Source organism: Phyllobates terribilis, unplaced genomic scaffold, assembly GCF_046119375.1.
Source record: "Phyllobates terribilis strain yellow unplaced genomic scaffold, ASM4611937v1 Scaffold_4__5_contigs__length_816908805, whole genome shotgun sequence".
NCBI classification, from domain to species: Eukaryota; Metazoa; Chordata; class Amphibia; order Anura; family Dendrobatidae; genus Phyllobates; species Phyllobates terribilis.
The window spans coordinates 266,428,237-266,447,710 of NW_027362764.1; the positions used below are offsets into that span (position 1 = coordinate 266,428,237).

Consider the following 19,474-nt stretch of genomic DNA (forward strand, 5'->3'; position numbering starts at 1 on the left):
GTTATGATGAACATTATTGACACCCTTTGTAGTTTATTCATAAAATACATTATCAGACATAAGTGGATATGTACTGTGTGTCATTAAAATCTTTTAATAGCATGGCCAAATACATTCAACAAAAAGGTGACCTATCAAGATACATTTAATCATTTGAAAAATGAAATAAAGAAGAAAAATATTATATAAAAAATGGACAGGATTTCCCTAATACTTGGATATACAACCTTTAGCAAATTTGACATCCCTCGCTAAATGTCTTTTTTTTGTGGTCATCTGTGGGTCTATCTGTTGGTTTATTCTTCCACGCTACCAGTGCTATTCTCTCAGACTCGTTAACATTTTCAAGGTTCCTTTTCCCAACAGCAGATTTTAGCCCTATCCAAAGATTTTGAGTTGGATTGAGATTAAGATTTATTGCTGACTAATTGAAAAGAGTTAATGTTTTATTCTTAACCAATCTTGTGTATTCCCTAGTAATGAGTTTTTAGATTTCGCTGTAAAATGCACTGATAATCCTCAGATCTCATTGCTCCTGTAACACGTTCAAGGCCTCCAATCACAGAGGCAGCAAAGCAGCTGCACAAACTTATGGATCCTCCTCTATGGCTCACTGTAGTTAGAGTTCACTTTCTTTAAAGGCTGTATTTAATTGTGTATATACATAACACTGGTATGTACCGTTACAAACAGGACTGTAGAGTCGGAGTCGTGGAGTCGGAGTCCATTTTAAAGGAGTCGGAGTCTGTATGAAATGGACCGACTCCTAAAGTATCTAATAAATTGGTACAGTAGTTCAATGCAGGATGTGCTGCAAGTGTTTTCAGAAGAATTTGGGAAAGTTATGAAATGTCCTATAAATGTCTGTTCTGTTCCTGATCTAAGGATCTTAGTTTTTGAGATAAATCTGTGCTGCACTTTATGTACATGCTCAGAAGTGAGACAGTGCTGTGGAGTCGGAGTCATGGAGTCAGAATCGAAGTTGGAGTCGGAATCGGAAGTCAAGGAAATTGAGAAGTCGGAGTTGGTGGTTTGGCTCATCGACTCAACAGCCCTGGTTAAAAGCTCTAGTGTGACAATATCCGCCCATAGAACATTTTCCCAGAAGGATTGTGATTTGTCTATATAACTTCTGACATGGTGCAGTTGTTCTTTTTCAAGCCTTTCTTTAATCAGTGGGGTCCTACTTCGTCTTTGTCCAAAGAGCCTTATTTTGTTCAGTATGCAGTTTAAGGTATGGCTTGCAGCATGAAGTTCTTTGAATGTTGTGCATTAAATTTGAAACCAACTGTTGTAGAATTCTCTTGTCAATTTGCACAGAATTTCAGGAAAATAATATCTTGCCAACCATTGAGCATGGGGTGAATCAATCATGCTTTGGGGTTGTGTTGCAGCCAATGGCACGGGGAACATTTCACGGGTAGAGCGAAGAATGGATTCAATGAAATTTTAACAAATTCTTGATGCAAGCGATAGATGCCACTGCATACAAGCGGGCGCCATTTTGCTGGAGGAAAAAGAAATTTGCCTACAGCAATATGGCTCCACCGGCCACGTTTACACCGTAGCATCTATCGGCAAAAGAGAGATGCTACTGCGCATGCGCAGGCAGCGGGGCCATCTTGCTGCATGTAAATTTCAGGATTTGTACCACAATTACACATGCAGTATTTAAAATAGTAGGAAAGTCACTAAAGGCACAGTGACCTGCCAGAAGCCATACAGTGGAATACAAAAGCAGAGCACCACATAAAGGTCCTCCCCAAAGGCCCGACCCGAAGCACGAGCAAATCATTATTATTATCTCAAAACTGAAAATAAAGATTATAAAAGAACCACAGGACAGATTTCATGAAGCAAGGTATCATTTTAATCAGTGTAACAGCGCCAACCTGATAGTGTATGTAGTTTACTGGGCACAATCCTGCTGACAGGTGTGCTTTAACTGTTCACAATAACAGTAATTTTGACCAGAGGTGCTCAAACTTTTACATGCCACTGTATAAATATATATGTGTATATAAGCCATTTCACTAAACACTTCAGCATTTCAGAAGATATTTAACATTGTTTGCTTAACATTTAGGAGTGTCAATTATTGCATAACTGCACGGTCCAAATGGACGAAGAGAACACGGGAAGATCATCTACTGGGCAACAGGCTCGAACTTGATGTTGCCTTATCAAATAGGGTCCTAAAGTTACAGGTTTCATGAGCTATGGACAACTTTATCTATGCCTGACAGGGGAGGGAATTACTTGTTTCTAGTGTTTATTTTGCATATATTATATATAATTGTTTCCCTATTTATGATATGGCCTGTGGGTGAAGTAAAGCAGTAGGACATTTAAAGAGAGGAGCGTATTTTCTAAAATAGAAAAAAAAAATGGGCCTCGCGAACATAAACAAAACAGGCTTCGAAATAAGGCTTTAATAACGCAATGTGTAATGTAGAATTTAAAACCATACTACAGAACAAACAAAAATCCCAAGAAGACCAGTGCATCACTTTGCTCTAGTTTTAATGCATTTAGCCTATAGGAACTACAGTAGAGATTTCATGTATGAAAAGCAGGAGAAACTTACTCGTTACCACTTTCCACCATTTGTGTGAGGAGGTAAATGCCATCCAGGTTTATGAACTCTTGAGCAAAAGTAATATCTCGTGAAAATCTGGCCAAATCCTTTAGTGCTTCTAGCTTGACGTCCATACTTGAAGACTGGACCCTCTCATGGAGCTGCTGAGCAGTGTGAGTCTAAGGATGGACACAAAGAACACAAATTACGTTAATTTAAATGTGCTAATATAAAAGCTTGCATATCAAAAAGTAAAGAACTCTTTTTATGTTTCACTTCATGTTTATTCAAACAAATGTATTTGCTGGAGACTGTAGTGAAGTGTGGGACAAATCACACGGCCAGGTTGCTAATTGCCTATATTTATTTTTCAGTAAATTTTGATGCAGAAGAGGTGAGCAGTGACGCTTTAAGCTCTGATCAAAACCAAAGAATTAAATTGGTCACACAAATGCAGGTGTAAACTAAAAAAATCCAGTCAGACACTTCCAAAAGTATTATTCACAAAATCAATTTATTCAGCTGTATGCAATTTTTAAATAAATTGGTGCAACTCTAATTCTTCTGTTCAACTGCATATACAGTACAGACCAAAAGTTTGGACACACCTTCTCATTTAAAGATTTTTCTGTATTTTCATGACTATGAAAATTGTACATTCACACTGAAGGCATCAAAACTATGAATTAACACATGTGGAATTATATACTTAACAAAAAAGTGTGAAACAACTGAAAATATGTCTTATATTCTAGGTTCTTCAAAGTAGCCACCTTTTGCTTTGATGACTGCTTTGCACACTCTTGGCATTACTCTATTCAATGTTTGCATACATCTTAGCGCTTACAGAGTGCTGCTGTATTGTCTTGCTTGTATTTGATGCAGTCAATTATACCTGTTCACACTTGGTTTATTCTGTTTGGAGGTGCTGGTCAGTTTTTTGGTTTTGATCTACAGTAGTGTAGCGCCGCCGTCTCTGCACTTCGCCTCTCTCCACCGGCAGAGACTCTGACTCACTCATCGCCGCGGTCCCGCAGTTCCTCCCTTCTCTCCTGCTGCCCAGGGTCTGCGCACGGCTTGCAGATCCCCGGACACTGTGCTTAGGGTGCACACGAGGTCCCGCCTTCTTAAAGGGACAGATCGCGCTGTCCTAAAGTGTCACCAGCCTTCATTATGTCCCATCTCAATGGCGAGGCTTTGGCATGGCTCAACCCTCTCATGGGAGAGAGGGGATCAGCTACTTTCTAACCTTCAGTCCTTTTTAGAGGCCTTCAATAATGTCTACAATAAGCCCGGCTGAGCTTCCTCAGCAGCATCTTCTCTCCTTAGTCTCCGCCAGGGAAACCTCACAGTGGGCCAGTACGCTGTACGTTTCCACACCCTGTTGACTGAACTCACCTGGAATAGTGATATACCCACCTCACTGGATGACCTGGTGTCTCTGGCAACACGGATAGACATCAGGTTTCAGGAGCGTTCCAAGGAGTTGAACCATGACAGAAGACCTGTATGCCTGTCTCTTACATTTCAGAAAACGGTCATGCAACAAGCCTCTCCCGAGTCCATGCAGGCAGACTAGTTGGGGATGACCAAGCATCGTCAGGAGGTCTGTCGGGCTGAGGGAAAGTGCTTCTATTGTGGCAGTCCTAAGCATGTAATCTGCTCCTGCCCATAGACCAACAAACTCTAGGCTCTAGCGTTTCCCGGAGAGGTCACCCTGGGGAAGAATCACTCCTCTCCATTGCTAACTCTGTCAGTGTTCGTGTCCTGTGGCAGAATCCGTTTTGTCAATCAGCCTACATGGACTCTGATTCAGCAGGTAATCTCATTCAACATGTCATTGTGGAATGGTATCAGATCCTGCTCCAATCTCTTCCGGATCCGTTGACGGTTTCTTCTGAGGATGGTAAGCCTCTTTCCGAGACCATCCTATTTGTTACCGAGCCTGTCGAACTTCGAGTAGGAATGCTATATTTGGAGAAGATCTCTCTCTATGTGCTGTTGGATTTGTTTCACTCTCTGCTTCTAGGTGTGCAATGACTGCAGAAACCTGAACCAGTCTTGTATGGGTAGTCCGGAGAAGTACTGCGTTGGGGTCAGGAGTGCCACAAGAGATGTTTAGTTCCATTTCATCCTGCTCGAACTCCGGCTTCTCCATCTAATATGCCTGGCTTGCATGCTGCAAATTGGACATACGCTAAGACTTTACCATCAAATAGGCCGTATGACTGTCCGATTGACCTTCTGCCAGGAGCATCCGCTCCATGAGGCCGAATCAATCCCTTGTCACAGGCTGAGACCCGTGCCATTTCTGAGTACATTGAAGAGAATCTTGCCAGGGGATTTATCCAGAAGTCCTCCTACCCAGCTGGAGCGGGCTTCTTCTTTGTAAAGAAAAAGGATGGCTCTCTGTGACCCTGCAATGATTATAGGAGTATGAGCCAAATTCCAATCAAGAATAAATATCCTCTGCTTCTTATTTCCGAGTTGTTTGATCATCTTAAGGGTTCCAGAGTTTTCACGAAGCTCGACCTTCAGGAGGCATACAACCTCATCCAAATACGCCAAGGAGATGAATGGAAGACGGCATTCAATACCAGAGATGGTCATTACGAGTATCGGGTAATGCCGTTTGGACTCTGCAATGCCCATGCAGTCTTTCAAGAACTGGTGAAAGACATCTTCCGGGATCTTCTCTACACATAGTAGAGAAGTAGTATACCTAGATAATATCTTGGTGTTCTCTTCCGATCTGCCTTCACACTGAAGGGATGTTCGCCAGGTCCTGCAGAGATTAGTGAAGAACCGTCTGTACACCAAATATTAAAAGTGCGTCTTTGAGAAGACCTCTCTTTCCTTCCTTAGGTACATCATCTCCGAGACTGGCCTGAAAATAGATTCAGAGAAGGTGTCCACCGTCTTGAAGTGGCCCCGTCCAGAAGGCCTGAAAGCTATCCAGCAGCTTCTCGAATTTGCAAACTATTACTGCCAGTTCATTCCACATTTCGGACTGCTCCTATTTCTGCCCAGCCCCGCAAGGGAGCCAATCCTAAGATTTGGACTCCAGAGGCTAAGAAAGCTTTTGTGTCTTTACAACTGGCCTTCTCCTCGGCTCCTGTGCTGCACCGTCCAGACAATAACAAGCAGTTCTTTGTGGAGGTGGATGCTTCTTCCTCAGGGGCCAGAGCCATTCTTACTCTGAAGTCTTCTTTCGGTCGTACTGTGACCTTTTTTTCCAATATCTTCTCTGCTCCAGAACGTAATTACTCTATAGGCGATCAAGAACTGTTAGCAATTAAACTGGCTCTGGAGGAGTGGAAGTTCTTGCTTGAAGGAATGATGCATCTGGTGGTTATCTACACTGACCACAAGAATCTATCCTATCTGCAATACACACACTGGCTTAACCCGCAATAATCCAGGTGGTCTCTGTTCTTCGCCCGCTTCAACTTCACTCTCCATTTTTGGTTGGTAGATAAGAACATCAAGGTGGACGCGCTCTCTAGATCCTTCCAGTCTTCCAACCAGGAGGAGGAGCCTCAACACATCAATGAGCCCTCCAAAATTCTTACGGTCGCTTCGTTGAATTTGTCTCGGCTCCCTTCCGGAAAGACTCACGCTACTGAACCAGATAGAAGACGGTTCTTCTGTGGGGTCATTAGTCTAAGTTGGCTGGCCATGCTGGACAGAAGAAAACGGCTCTCTTCATTTCCCGACATTATTGGTGGCCGACCATGCGCAAGGATATTGCGGATTTTATCTTGGTTTGTCCCTCTTGTGCCCAGAACAAAACCCCTTAACAGCTTCCGACCGATCGGGTACTTACTCTGCCCGTACCATCTGCTCCCTGGCAGCATAATGCAATGGACTTCATCACTGATCTTCCAGTATATGTCGTGTGTACCGTCATCTGTGTGGTGGTGGATCACTTCTCCAAGATGGCTCATTTCACTCCACTGTCCAGTCTCTCATCTGCTCCTGTGCTTGCAGAGAACTTCATTCTACATATTTTCCGCCTCCATGGTTTACCGCTCCATATTGTCTCGCTTCTGGAGGGCCACCTGCAAATTACTTAATGTCACTCTGGATTTCTCTTCAGCCTACCATCCTCAAGCCAATGGCTAGGAAGAGCGGCAGAATCAGATCCTGACTAACATCCTGTGGTACTTCATCAATGACAACCACAGTGACTGGTCCAAACCCCTGCCTTGGGCCGAATTCTCGTACAACAACCATGTGAGTGAATTCTCTGCCAAATCTCCATTTTTTGTTGTCTACGGTCAACATCCCAATATTTTGTTCCCTGTTTCTACTCTCTCCAAGTCTACCATTCCTGGCCGTTCCTACCTCCTGCCCCTTGGGCGTCAGCTGCCATCCACCCGATGTCAGTCCTGGAGTAGTACCTGGTTTTGCCCCCCTTGTCCCTTCTCAGATCGTGGTATTTTCAGACACCATGCATCAGAGGTTGGACTTGGTGACACCTAGTCACGCCCCTCCAGGCTCTCCTTGGATCACAGCACAGTGGTTCCACCATCCAGTCCGTTACAAGTAGCTTCACTTGTTACTTACATGTACTCACTGTAAATACTAGCTACATAACAAGTCATTTCAAATAACTCATCTGTTACCTTATGCCATATATGTTAAACTCCGGCCCATGGGTCAAATCTGGCCCACGACACCAGAACCACCATCCCTATGTGGGGCCATTATTCTGTATGGAGGACTATGTGAGACCCATTATACTGTATGGAGGACTATGTGAGGCCTATTATTCTGTATGGAGGACTATGTGAGGCCCATTATTCTGTATGGAGGAGTAAGTGGGGCTTATTATACTGTATACTGGTTAGCCGCAACTTTGTCCAAGTTTTTCATTTTGGCCATCTGTGTGTTTAAGTTTGACATCCCTGCCTAATGCACATAAAGACTAGTCTTTTAAATTACTAGTCTACTCTTTATATTGATCTATTTATTAATAGTTATCTATCTTGTCCGGGGTTAACTAAGAAGGTTAAAAAAAAAATCAATTAATGTAATCAAGCAAACTTAGGGTCCGTTTACACGGACTGACTGGCGGCATGCAGGTCATAGGAAGTTGAATAAAATGATGCCTTGATATCTGCTATACGAGGTCTTATTCCAGAGAAATCCACATTTTTGTTAATATGTAAATGAGCTGTTAAGATCTATGGGCCAGACACTGACCTCGTCAAGAATCTGCCTCCAGAGCTTATTTTAAATGAAAGGGGGCGTTACCAGAGTGAGGCATGTAATGACTGAAACTTTGCTCTCCATTACACAGCTCTTCAGTGAGATCAGAACTAATACAGAACAGCAGAAATGAACTTTAGCTCATTACAAACATTTGCCGCAGCAGTTGTCTTCTCATAGGGCTAGCAGCACTGCTGCAAAGCTGTGCCTGATTATAACTTGAACAGTACAGTAGAACTGAACTTTGTCTCATTACAAACATATTTGCATTTGTCCTCTCACAGTTTTGTCAGCTCTGCTGTACTGTCCCTCATTCCCCAATGGTTGCCTGTGAGATGGAAGCTGAACCACTATGAGAGGACAACTGCAGCTGCAAATCTGTTTTTAATTAGTCAAAGATCTGTTGTACTGTGTTAGTTCTCATCTCACTGCAGAGTTGTGTATGGCTATGAAAGCAAAGTGTCACTTATTACATGTCTCACATTGGTAATTCCTACTTTCACATAAAATAAATTCTCGAGATATAATCTCAGGGAGATCTGTGTCCGGCCCATAAATCTTAACAGCTCATTTACATATTAAAAAAGTGGATTTCTCTGAAATAACACATTGGATTGCAGATATCAAGTTATCAGTTTATTCAACTTTCTATGACCCACATGCCCAAATAGATGGAAGTCTGATCCTACTGACATATTACACTTAACACAGAGCAATGTAAAAATGACATTGCTGTGCACATATTCAGTCTTTCATTCCTTCCTAAAAGCCGCAGAGTTACTGTTCAGAGGTTAGAAGAAGTCGCATGTTCACTTATCATGTGACTTATGCCAGGAAATGGCTCACTAGCTATAGTTTAAATGACAGAAAAGAGCATCTGATAGTGAAAATGACGGCAAAACAGTCAGCGTATCTGCTTTAGAAAAAAAACACCCACTTTTTTGTGGAGCAGTGTCACCTAAGAACATTTTGGTGGTTCCGCCAGTGTCTTAAAGATGACATATGCACATACTTTTACATTTTTTAGAGAAAGCAGCCGAGTATCGCTGTTTATCTCTCATTCAGAAGATGAGTGAAAGCTGTTGTACATTATAACACAAGATTCAGGACCAATGGAAGGGACGAAAAGCACTGTGTTTATGAACATATTACAGGAACTCATATTTTGATAAAAATAGGTTCCACAGATATACCTTACAGCACAAAAAAAACAAATTCATTAAAAAAGCACTCCCATTAAGCTTTTTTCATTAATATACTCACCTAACCTCTCCTTCTCAGGGATTCAGTGCCTTTCTTCTCCTCTTTTCAGTGACGTCAACGTACTTCAGAATAGCCGGCTCACATCTATGTTCTAGAGTCGGAAGTCTCTTTTACAAAGTAAGCCTATAGAGCCTCGTTCCAAGCCTTGTTCTGATTCTACATAGACTTACATTGTAAAAGCCACTTCCGAGTCACACAGAGCAGCGTGACATGGACAGTCTGAATAGCGGTGACGTCACTGAGAAGAGAAGAACAGCGCTGGTCACTGGAGAGCGCAGTGGTAGGTGAGTATATTAATACACTCACACTACATTTCATGCACATGTACACACATTTAAACATAACTTAATGGGAGTGTTTCTTTAAATGACGACAGATGTTTGAGAACTTAGGGCAAATCAGTACTTACTGGTGATGTTGTCAACCGTAGAATGGCTCCATTTTTAATTTCATTGCGATTCTAAAACAAAAAAGTTATACTTATGTAATACTTCTATATATAGACAATCAGACCATCATACTAATTTATACATTGTTCATTTGTTTCCTAAAATCAACATAAAGGGTTATTCCGATCATGGCACGTTATCACTTACCCACAGAGGTTTCATACTGTTGAGGTAACAGTACCCCACAAGTCAATCAAATTCTTCTATCACAAACACAGTATTTATTTATTTTACTCACTTATATAGCACCATTAATTCCACAGCACTTTACAGACATTATCGGCACTGTCCCCATTGGGGCTCACAATTTAAATTCCTTATCAGTATGTCTTTGAAGCGTGGGAGTAAAATTGACCATATCCGACAGGAAATTTTCTCCCAATCCCCAAACGTTTCGCATGCTCTCCCCCGCCACATTGTATCTTGTTCACTTTCTGATATCGAACCAGTCACGGAAGATGAAGTGATCAGATTCCTTGCATCTTCTCGCCCTACCACCTGCACCAGTGACCCTATTCCCTCACATCTCCTTCAGTCCCTTGCTCCAGCTGTCACCACTCACCTAACTAAAATTCTCAACCTCTCCCTCTCATCTGGTATCTTTCCCTCTTCTTTTAAACACGCCAGCATACATCCATTACTTAAAAAAACATCCCTTGACCAGAACTGCACGGCCAACTACAGACCTGTTTCTAATCTTCCCTTTATCTCTAAACTCTTGGAACGCCTGGTCCATTCCCGTCTAATCCGCTATCTCTCAGACAACTCTCTTCTTGACCCTTTACAATCTGGTTTCCGCTCTTTACATTCTACTGAAACTGCCCTCACTAAAGTCTCTAGTGATCTACTAACAGCTAAATCTAATGGTTTCTACTCCCTGCTGATTCTCCTGGATCTCTCTGCAGCATTTGACACTGTGGATCACCAGCTCCTCCTCACTATGCTCCGCACTATTGGCCTCAAGGACACCGCTCTCTCCTGGTTCTCCTCCTACCTCTCTGACCGCTCCTTCTCTGTGTCTTTCACCGGCTCCTCCTCTCTCTTTCCCCTTACTGTAGGGGTTACTCAAGGATCAGTCCTAGGCCCCCTTCTTTTCTCCTTATACACCGCTCCCATTGGACAAACAATCAGCAGATTCGGTTTTCAGTACCATCTCTATGCTGATGACACCCAATTATACACCTCTGCTGCGGACATCACCCCTGCATTACTACAAAAGACCAGTGATTGTCTTTCTGCTGTGTCTAACATTATGTCCTCCCTCTATCTAAAACTGAATCTGTCAAAAACTGAACTACTCATATTTCCTCCCTCCACTAACCTACCTGTGCCCGATATTGCCATTTCCGTTTGTGGCTCAACCATTACTCCCCATGAACAAGCCCGCTGTCTTGGGGTAATTTTTGACTCAGATCTTTCCTTCACTCCTCACATCAAATCACTTGCTCGTTCATGTCATCTACACCTCAAAAACATCTCAAGAATCAGGACTTTTCTCACCTTTGACTCGGCAAAAACTCTTACAGTAGCTCTTATTCATTCTCGTCTCGACTACTGCAACTTTCTACTTATCGGGCTCCCTCTTACTAAACTCTCCCATCTCCAATCCGTTCTTAACGCAGCAGCCAGGATCATCAGGATCATATTCCTCACCAACCGCTACACTGATGCCTCTTCCCTGTGCCAGTCATTGCATTGGTTACCCATCCAATATAGAGTTCAATTTAAACTTATCACGCTTACCCACAAAGCGCTCCATGCTTCAGTATCCCCCTACATTTCCTCCCTTGTCTCAGTCTACCACCCTACACGTGCCCTCCGTTCTGCCAGTGACTTAAAACTAAAATACTCCATAATCCGAACTTCCCACTCCTGTCTCCAAGATTTCTTGCGTGCTGCGCCAATTCTTTGGAATGCATTACCCAGGACAGTTCGATTAATTCCCAATACCCACAGTTTCAAGCGGACCCTAAAAACCCATTTCTTTAGACTGGCGTATCGCCTCCACACACTATCTGTCCATCCCAATTTTCCCCCATATTAAAATCTTCTTCAATTTCAGGTTCATACCAACCATGCACATAATAGCCTCGGTCAGGACTGTACACATACTGGCAGGCGACCAGTCCATGTATTATTTATCCTATATAGCATATCAAGGCTGCATTATACAATATATGTACATTCTACCTTTTGGGTCTCCCCCATTTCCTCATAGACTGTAAGCTTGCGAGCAGGACCCTCACTCCTTTCGATATGAGATATGTTTATTCTGTATAGTTTGTATAAGTTCCCCCTAAAATTTGTAAAGTGCTGCGGAATATGTTGGTGCTATAAAAATAAAAATTATTATTATTATTAGAACCTGGAGGAAATCCACACAAAGACAGGGAGAACATACAAACTCCTTGCAGATGTTGTCCTTGGTGGGAAGTAGAACAATTTTATGCATTAAACCTTGAAGCAAATTGAGCTTACCGATTTACTACGTGTTTAAAACTATGTCTGTTCATAGGTCACTGAAACAGAGGTTTGGCTTCATGAGCAGGGAGATTGACTTGGCTAGAAATGGGGAATGACAGAAAATGCAACAGCATGTACCAATTTGCAACAAAATGTAGGCACAAAAAAGGTAAGCCAACTAAGAAGTGGTTTAAAGGCAGACAAAAGTGTCTAGGTCTATAAGGTCTATACATGCACCAAATTTATCATCCATCATGAGTCACTGTGATAAATTTGGCACATTTTCAGACTGTCTAGCAAAACGTTACACTGTCTAAGGATTGATGACTACCAACACAAGCAGCACAAATGATCTGAAACATTATCACTGTTGACAACACCCCAAAATATGAATACCACCAAGAATAAACAGTAGGTGCTTATTGCCTCTAAAATAAATCTTTATTAAGTAGAACAAAAAATGTAAAAAACAATGACTACAGAGTACATACAATGGAGGACCAACTATCCCCTGTGCATGAATATCACATTTGTAAAGACATAATAATCAATATATGTATACATGTACAAATTACAATGTAGTTGACACTAAACAAGAAGATTCTAACAATTCAACTCATATTGCATAAAGCAATATTAGAGGAAAATTTAACCTATGTGGTAAGTATTAATATAGGATTGTGGAAAATGTAAGTATCCGTGTAAGTTACACACAAAATAGCCCTATAAGATTAAAGCCCAACTGGGTACATACTGTATGTAGTATAATGTGTAATATTAGGCTCTACCAGGAATCACCTACAAAGTAATACATCTAGAAGAGAAGAAACTGTGGAGTAACTTACATGTCAGGATAGGTTGATAAGGGATGGGGTACTAAGTGACCCAGATTGTCTAGCAAAACTCTACACTGTCTAAGGATTGCACAGGATCTATAAATCTATATAATTGCTCCAAAATATTTTAAATTAAAAAAAAATGAAGAAAATTTAAAAAAATCGTGAAACATCTACGACTTTATTTCTATTGTTGTTATGCACACTTTTGTCTGATCTGTTACTTCATTTTCGCTCCTGCCTCTTGTTAACCCTACAGACAGCAAATAAAACTGGACACTAATATATAGTATATGCATTCAATGTATCATTTTTACTTCCTTAACACCTTCTTGACAAGTACATTGTTCTCACAACGTATTTGCCTATATTTTTAACTTGATTTTCTGAAATCACTGTAAAAGTGAATAGTTTCTGCTGTAATTTTTTCCCAGAGTATTCAATAGGATAAGTAATACAGTTTTGTAGTATGGGTCATTATAAAGGCAGTGATACCAAATAGTGTCGATTTCTTAGAAAGAAAGTTTAATAACACTGCAGCTTTGGTCCTATAGATAGGGCAGAAGTAATATGTTCAGCACTATTCTATGGAAGGGAGGTGTCTGAGAGCTGCCAGGATTTTTCCACCATCTTGTAGGTAATGATGCTGCAGATCAAATGTCAGCTACAAAGTGGAGTCTGACTTTCTGTCTACACAGGCTCAACCATACTTAAAAGGGGTATTCTCAAGTTGTCTCTTGAGCAGCTGAGATGAATGAATTCTCCTTACTTCTTGGTTTCTAGCATGGCGGCTCTCCTCCTTAAGTGACAGCTCTGGTGAATAGTAAAACTGTAGTATTAGTACAATTATAAAGCTCAGCACAAGTTCTGCTGTAACACATTCAGCTATCAGTGGTTTATTCTGGAGTCTACACTTATCACTATATTTATACATAGAGATAATAGGGACTTTGCTCTTACTGACTGGAGCTGTGTGCTTATTCAGAGAGCCAGCAGTAATTAGCAGCTGTGAAAGCTGCCAGGGCTGGTGATTGATAACTGAATCTCTTCTGAAGATGAGAGGGAAAGGAGGAAGGAGAAAGGAGATGAGCAGCTAACTGCTGTATGGAAATCAGTGGTCTGAAGAGAGCTGACTGGAATGTTAACGGTTAACCGCTTTCCTAGAATTTAACTACTGTGCACTCTTTGCCAGGGTTTGGAGGCCAAGCACCTTGGAAACCAGCTGTACACAATAAAAGATTAAAGCTGTTATTGCCGGACAATGACAGAAGATAGAAACAGCGAGTCAGTTACACACTTGCTTATTTTCATGCTGTCTAACTGATCTAAGCAATTTAAGAATACCCCTTTAAGATCACAGCGGCTAATGCTGTAATGAAGTAATAACACAGTTAGAATACTGCTGGTGACTTTGGATTACATGTCCCAAAAACTTAGTGAAGTGCAACTATAAAAATTTACATGGATTATACTGAATGTTTTTCCTGCATTACAAATCGTATATCTGATATCACACGTGAACCAACTGAGACATACAGTTATGACAATTGACTTACAGATATACAACAAATGCTTTCAAGATAACGCAACATAACTGCAATCACAAGTGTTGCTCGCATGTAATTTCTTGTACCATGCAGATAACTTGAGAGATAAAACACTACATTACTGCAGACTAGACCTTGAATAGGAATCTTGTAGCCAGTGAAAATAATATCTTGTATTTTCATTAATGGATCACTCTGGCGTTTTTTTTTTTAATTTTATTTAACCCCTGCAGTGGTACCACTAGTTCGTTCCCTGCACCTAGCATCACACCTACCAGCCACCGCCTTGATCTGTTTTCAACAGGTTGTGACCTGCCAGATCGCTCCAGAACGAGTCTCTCATAGACTTACAATGAGAGCTTGTGACCATTACCTCTACTTCTGGCCAGTCAAAAGTTGCAGTCACAAGATGGTAAATCGGGGCCGGAAAAGTGCTGGGAAGAGCTGAAGACAGCAACAGGTAAGTAAAATACTAAGGATTGAAAACTTACATTAGTAGCACCGCTCCAGCACTGAAATAAAAAAAAATGCTGGAGTGGTGCTTTAATATTAGACAAGTAGACATCAAAGCGCAAAGTTTGAGCTACTGCCATATACTATGGTGAAGAAGGGGAAAAATATCTTAAGAAAAACATAATTTCTACAACTTTTTAAATGTTGGAAATGCATCACTGAGCACAGGTACAGCATGTGTTGAATGGAATATTTACAGACACATAAGGAAGACAACCGATTACCAAATGTAAAGGGGTTTTTCCCTGTTTTAAAAGTTTTTCTGAATTCCTATGGTGGGACAATAAAAAAGGGCTATACTCACCTCTCGGACCAAACTCGGACCATACTCTTCTGCTATGTAACCCGCTGGTCTTCTGGCTGACACAGCAGTGAGTGTATAGGAGCAGCACTGGTCCAGGAGGCAAGTGTAGGACTTTTTTGTGCATTTATGGCCCGTACTTCACATAAATATTTAACATTTTTAAATTGCACTGCAGGAAATCTACAGTGATCACAATGACGAATTTAAAAAAAGGATCTATTCCATAATAAGAGGATAAAAAATTGGCAGCAGTAGCCAACACGTGACAAAACAAGTCACATCTCACTGTGGGAACTGCAGCATCAACATCGCTGGAACAGTGTGCTGCAGGAGGCAAGTATATTCCTGGGGGGGTCTTGAATTGATTAAGTAGAAGTAGTTCAGTAGTTGACAACTCCTTTAAGGCTCCTTTCACATTGCGTTCTTACCCACGTTCAGTGGTCCCATCAGGGCTTGTGTTCGAACCTCTCACAAAACAGGATTCAGGCGTATGCACCAATGGGGACCATTGACTATAATCGTGCTGACAGAATCCTTAAATCTAATCAATGGCTGTCAAAGTTGACATGCATTTATTTAAAAAAAAAACTGGAACAGCTGTTGGAAGATGTCCATTAAACCCTTTACAACGTACGATGTATAGGTACGTCAAAGGACGCCTCTCTCTCTTTGATACGGGCTCCAGCGAGGAGCCTGCATGTTTTCAGGCACATGACAGCCAATCTGATCAGCTGTCATGTGCCTCTAACAGCCAAGAGTGGAATCGCGATCTACCCACGGCTGTTAACATGTTAAATGCCGCTGTCAACTCTGACAGCGGCATTTAACATGCCCGCACTGGAAGTGTGTCACTAACTCCACCCATTAGCGCCCATTACATGATCTCGGGGCACCGGTGGGTTGACATGACAATTGGGGACCTACAGAAGACCCCGTGCTCGTCATTGCCGATCTGCTATGAGTGTCGCTCTGAAGCTCTGCTATGTGTAGTACAAGTAATCAAACGATCACAGCTTCAAGTCGCCTAAGGAGACTATTGAAGCAAGTGAAAAGTAAAAAAATATATATATGTTTTTAAAATCTAAAAAAAAATGTAAAATATAAAAGTTCAAATCACCCCACTTTTGCAACATTCAAAAGAAAATTAAAAATAAAATAAAAAATACACATACTTGGCATTGCCGCGTTCAGAAATGCCTGATCTATCAAAACATAAAAAGAATTAATCCGATCGGTTAACAACGTAACGAGGAAAAAAATCAAAAAGGGAGACTTACGTTTTTTTTGGTCACCACCACATTGCAAAAAAATGCAGTAACGGGAGAGCAAAACATCATATTTACCTCAAAATGGTATCAATAAAAATGTGCGCCTTCACCAGGCCCCAGATCCTGAAAAATGCAGACGCTACAGGTTTCGGAAAAAGACGCCATTTTTTTTTAATCATTCATTTTTTTTTTAATTACAAACTTTGGATTTCTTTTCATCTCTTAAATAAAAAAGAACCTATACATGTTTGGTATCTGCAAACTCATAATGACCTGGAGAATCATCATGGCAGGTCAGTTTTAGCATTTAGTGAACATAGCTAAAAAAAAAAAAGTTTTTTTGCAATTTCACTGCACTTGGATTTTTTTCCCCGCTTTCCAGAATACTATATGGTAAAATCAATGGTGTCGTTCAAAAGTACAACTCGTCCCGCAAAAAACAAGCCCTCACATGGCCATATTGATGGAAAAATAAAAATGTTATGGCTCTGGGAAGAAAGAGAGGAAAAAATGAAAACACAAAATTGGAAAAAGCCAAGGTGGTGAAGGGGTTAAAGATTCAGCTTTTTGCTGACAGGGTGCCTACCTCCAATAGGTAGCACTAGACAGGTAGTGCAGAAATACACATGGTCAGCTTTATTCCATTCTTTGTCTAAGGGACTGCTGGAGAACGCCAAGTACAGAGTTCGGCAATTTCCCACAGTCACATTGACAATGAATGTTTTTGTGCTTTCGCCATTTCCTTCCTTTGTTTCAACAGCCAAATCCTTATTTTTTCTGTCATCATAGCAGCATGTCGGCTTGTTTTCTGCTGGACGAGTTGTAGTTATGAATGTGCTGAAAAGTAGGAAACAAAATTCCAAATGGGGAAAATGATGAAAAAACAAACCAAAAAAAAAAGCAATGTCGTCATTGTTTTTTCGGGTCTTGTTTTTACCAAGTGGTAAAAATGACTTGGTAATATAAGGCTATGTTCACACACTGCATTTTTTCAGCATTTTTTTTCTGCAGCAAAACCTGATCTCTTGCCAAGAGGTTTGTTCAGGATTTTTCTTGCTATGTTTTTTTCACTGTCCTTTTGTCTCTTTATGCATGTACACAGAGTTCAGTGAACAAAAAAAATTTCATTCTGGTTTTGACACAAAAAAACGCTGAAAAACCTGACTGGTGCATTTTTTCAGCATTTTTTTCATCACTTATTACTTCCAATGAGTGAAAAACACAGAAAAAACGCTGAAAGAAGTGACATTCTCTATTCTGCAAAAAAACCACGTAGAGCACAAAATACTGATGAAACAAAAACCAAGCTGTGTGCATGAGATTTCTGGAATCTCATAGACTTTGCTGGTACTGTAAAATGCACAATGTGTAAACATAGCCTAATTCTCCAGGTTACTATAGTTCTGGAAATAAAAAACATATAGTACTTTTTATACACTAACAGTTAAAAAAAACAACTCAGATCCTTGTAAAGAAAAACAAAAAAAACTGTTTGTATTGCCATTTTCTAAGACCTTCCACTTTTTTATTTCTCCATTATAAGAGCTGTGCAAGGACTTATTATTTACATGCTGAACTGATGTATTTATTGATATTATTTTGAAGCATATATGAGGTTTTGATCACTTTTTATTGTATTTTTTAGGGAAGTGTGGCAACTAAAAATGGCAATTTTGTTTGAATTCTTTTTCTTTTTCAGAGTTTAATGTATTGTTAAAATATTTTTAGATTTTGCTAGATTGGTATAGCCATGTCTGAAACTGTCCAAACGTTTATTGTTATCATTTTTTGAAGAGGTAAAAAGGTGGAGAATTTAACTTTTCTATTTTTTACAAGTTTTTTTGTAATTATTTTTTATTTTTAGTGCCCTTAGTGGAAGTGAACCTGCTAATACTACATATTGTGGTTCTCCTCTGAGACCCAACCTGTGGCTTCATAGCTGTTATTTACCTAGTATGAAGCATGTTTCGCTCCTGAACCAGCTTCATACAGACTTTAGCAACCTATGACAAAAATGTATAGGTCGTAAAGGGGTTAAATAAACATGGTGTGAACTTGGATTGGAAGAAATTTTCTAAGGTACAATTATTTACCAAAGAGTTTTGTTTCACAAGCTGGAGAGATTTTGGTAATAACAGGAAAAGATTTTTGAACTCATGTTGCCATTTGCAGAATACAATATTATGTCAAAAATGAAAGTCAAGTAGTTCTCCCAATAGCCCTCGGCTCCTTGGAAGCAGCACCACTGACCCTTGAACTTGCCAGGAGATTGGATTTTGTCAACAGCTTTTTATAGGTGTCATCACAGTCATTCTAAAAACATTAGTAAGATAGATCTAAGCAAAAAAACAACAACAAAACCTGGAAAGAGCTGAAAAAGTAAAGAGCAGCGCAGGCCAAGGGAATTATAAATTCCAGAACATGATGACGTTACTACTGTCATTATCTGTGGAAAAACAGAATTTCCTAACCAGATCAGACCACAAATTCCTTTTTCCTATGTTTACCTTCAACACATTTATGAAGTTGGCTGGAAAAATGTATTTCACAGTTTAATCAGAGCAAACACTGCAGATAAAAACAGATAAAAAGTAAAACTAATTAAAGAAGGATTTGCTGCACCAATTACCCTTCTTACATTAACTAGTAATAGAATGGTTAGATATACTGTGTAAATGCCATCAGCAATGTATACTTAACCATGTACAGAGAATGTACGGACCTGATGAATATATTACACTTTGCTATTTAAAGGGAACTTGTTAGGCGTTTTAGTCACCAATCTAATTACCATACATTGCTGGGTAGGGTAGTAAGAGACACGCTCTAATATACCTCCATTCCTGAGAAAAACAAGCTTGAATTTTTATATAAATGAGGCTGCAAGTGTATCACGGGTGGGCCGATTTTCAGCTAGCTCATCAATCCTCCTAGCTATTCTCTGTGTACTGCCACCTCTATGGGTTTGACCGACGTCTGCTCAGCTGATTACAGTGCTGTAGCGCCAATGAACAAAGGTGAATCAAGTCCATGGGCTGG

At 40.5% G+C, this 19,474-nt stretch overlaps 1 protein-coding gene across 3 annotated transcripts in view; it reads right to left on the bottom strand.

Moving 5' to 3' along the window:
* ELMO1 (engulfment and cell motility 1) overlaps positions 1–19,474 on the bottom strand; it is a 525,215-nt gene that overhangs the window by 420,315 nt on the left and 85,426 nt on the right. For all 3 annotated transcript variants that reach the window (XM_073678246.1, XM_073678245.1, XM_073678247.1), the window contains 2 exons: positions 9,465–9,515; positions 2,588–2,757 (listed from right to left, as the gene is read on the bottom strand). In XM_073678246.1, coding sequence (XP_073534347.1) covers positions 2,588–2,757; positions 9,465–9,515 — 221 coding nt within the window. The remainder of the gene's footprint in view (positions 1–2,587; positions 2,758–9,464; positions 9,516–19,474) is intronic.